This window comes from Beauveria bassiana (assembly GCF_000280675.1).
Source record: "Beauveria bassiana ARSEF 2860 unplaced genomic scaffold BBA_S00131, whole genome shotgun sequence".
NCBI classification, from domain to species: Eukaryota; Fungi; Ascomycota; class Sordariomycetes; order Hypocreales; family Cordycipitaceae; genus Beauveria; species Beauveria bassiana.
This window is the reverse complement of record NW_007930966.1, coordinates 7458-8820: the sequence shown is the minus strand read 5'-3', so window position 1 is coordinate 8820 and position 1363 is coordinate 7458. Positions and strand designations below refer to the sequence as shown.

Genomic DNA, 1363 nt, shown 5'->3' with positions numbered 1-1363 from the left:
TTCCACCAAAAATCTTGGATGCTAAATCATTTTACTAGGTGATGCAACGGATTCGGTCCGCGACCAGATGATGCGGCATGAGCCTGGGTTCAAAACATTTTTCAGTGCGTATCTGAATGAAATTGCCAACTTTGACCTCCAGAACGCCTTTTTGGAGGAGGAAAAGCAAAGCCAACTGTTCCGCATGTTTGCACATGTAAGCTTGACCCGCGACCCTCGTGCGGTAAGGGATATGGTGCCTGAGAAGGTATGGGCAAATCAGCCGCCCGACCCCGAGATTGTGAAGTTGGAAGAGGAGCGCACAATGCTTAAGCAGGGAAGGTATCGAATCGATGGTAGTGAGCATGAAGACAGAATCCGAGCGATCACGGACGAGATCAGAAATAAGAGGACACAGAACGAAAGGAGGGTTGTGAAAGAATATCGCGAATACTATTTCTACAACCGTCCCACCTGGGACATTGAGGCCCAAGCCCGCGGGGAGGTGGAAGAGGAATATGAGCAGCCCGCAATGGACCTCGTTATACCGGAACGGGCAAGATTGGCCAACATTCTGTGTCTGCAACCTGACGACTGGACGGAAACGGAGCTGTTCCAACGCAGAGTTGAGGCCATCGACTTGATGGTGGCTTTATGCGATAAGAAGGAAACTGGCAGAACAAGCCGCACGCAACGCCCAGCCACGGTCGAGGCTTTCATCAAGCAACAGTCACCTGGAAGCGACACATTATCCGAGTCGGAACTTGAGCCAGATCCTTTCCCACTTCTCATGGAAGCAACACAGTGCCCAGACTGCATTGGCGACGAGCAGCTGTCGGTTGAGGCGCGAAAATTTAAGTGGTGCCGTCCGCCGGTACTCAACGACCACTTTGACGGCACGCACTTGGCCCGCCGAGAGACTGCTGCGCAACGTGGTGAGACAATTTGGTGTGGCCATCCGAAATGCAGACAGGAGAAGTTTGTCCATGTGGATCATTTCCGAAGCCATGTTGAGAAAGTCCACGGGGTAAGCCTCAGGACCTCGGACCAAGTCGCGAAGAGGAGACAACGACAGGCGGTGCGCCGTGAAAAAAAACGTAGAGGACGGAAGCAGAAGAGGAGCACAGAGAAGGCCGCCACAAAGACGTGATCGAGCTGCTTGTACTGTACATGTATTAGAATATAAGAGTCAAATAACAATATCGCCAATATTTAGCATTTAAATTTCTCTGTGCCTTACTCAGTAGCTTCTGGCCTGATTCGATGGGTGCTATGGTTAGACACTCTGACATCCTCTCCCCACGCTGCTTTTTTGTTCTGGACAATTACGGTGATGTTCGCCCTTTCTAGGCATAAGCATTAACCATTAGCTAAGCGTGAGCAA

At 50.8% G+C, this 1363-nt stretch overlaps 1 protein-coding gene across 1 annotated transcript; it reads left to right on the top strand.

Annotated features, from left to right (window-relative positions):
• Nucleotides 1-67: 67 nt before the first annotated feature.
• BBA_10327 (FluG domain-containing protein) lies at nucleotides 68-1129 on the top strand (the record flags this gene model as incomplete). Its single annotated transcript, XM_008605424.1, has 1 exon — nucleotides 68-1129. One exon carries the CDS (start codon nucleotides 68-70, stop codon nucleotides 1127-1129), a length of 1062 nt encoding a protein of 353 aa, XP_008603646.1.
• Between the last annotated feature and the right edge of the window lie 234 nt (nucleotides 1130-1363).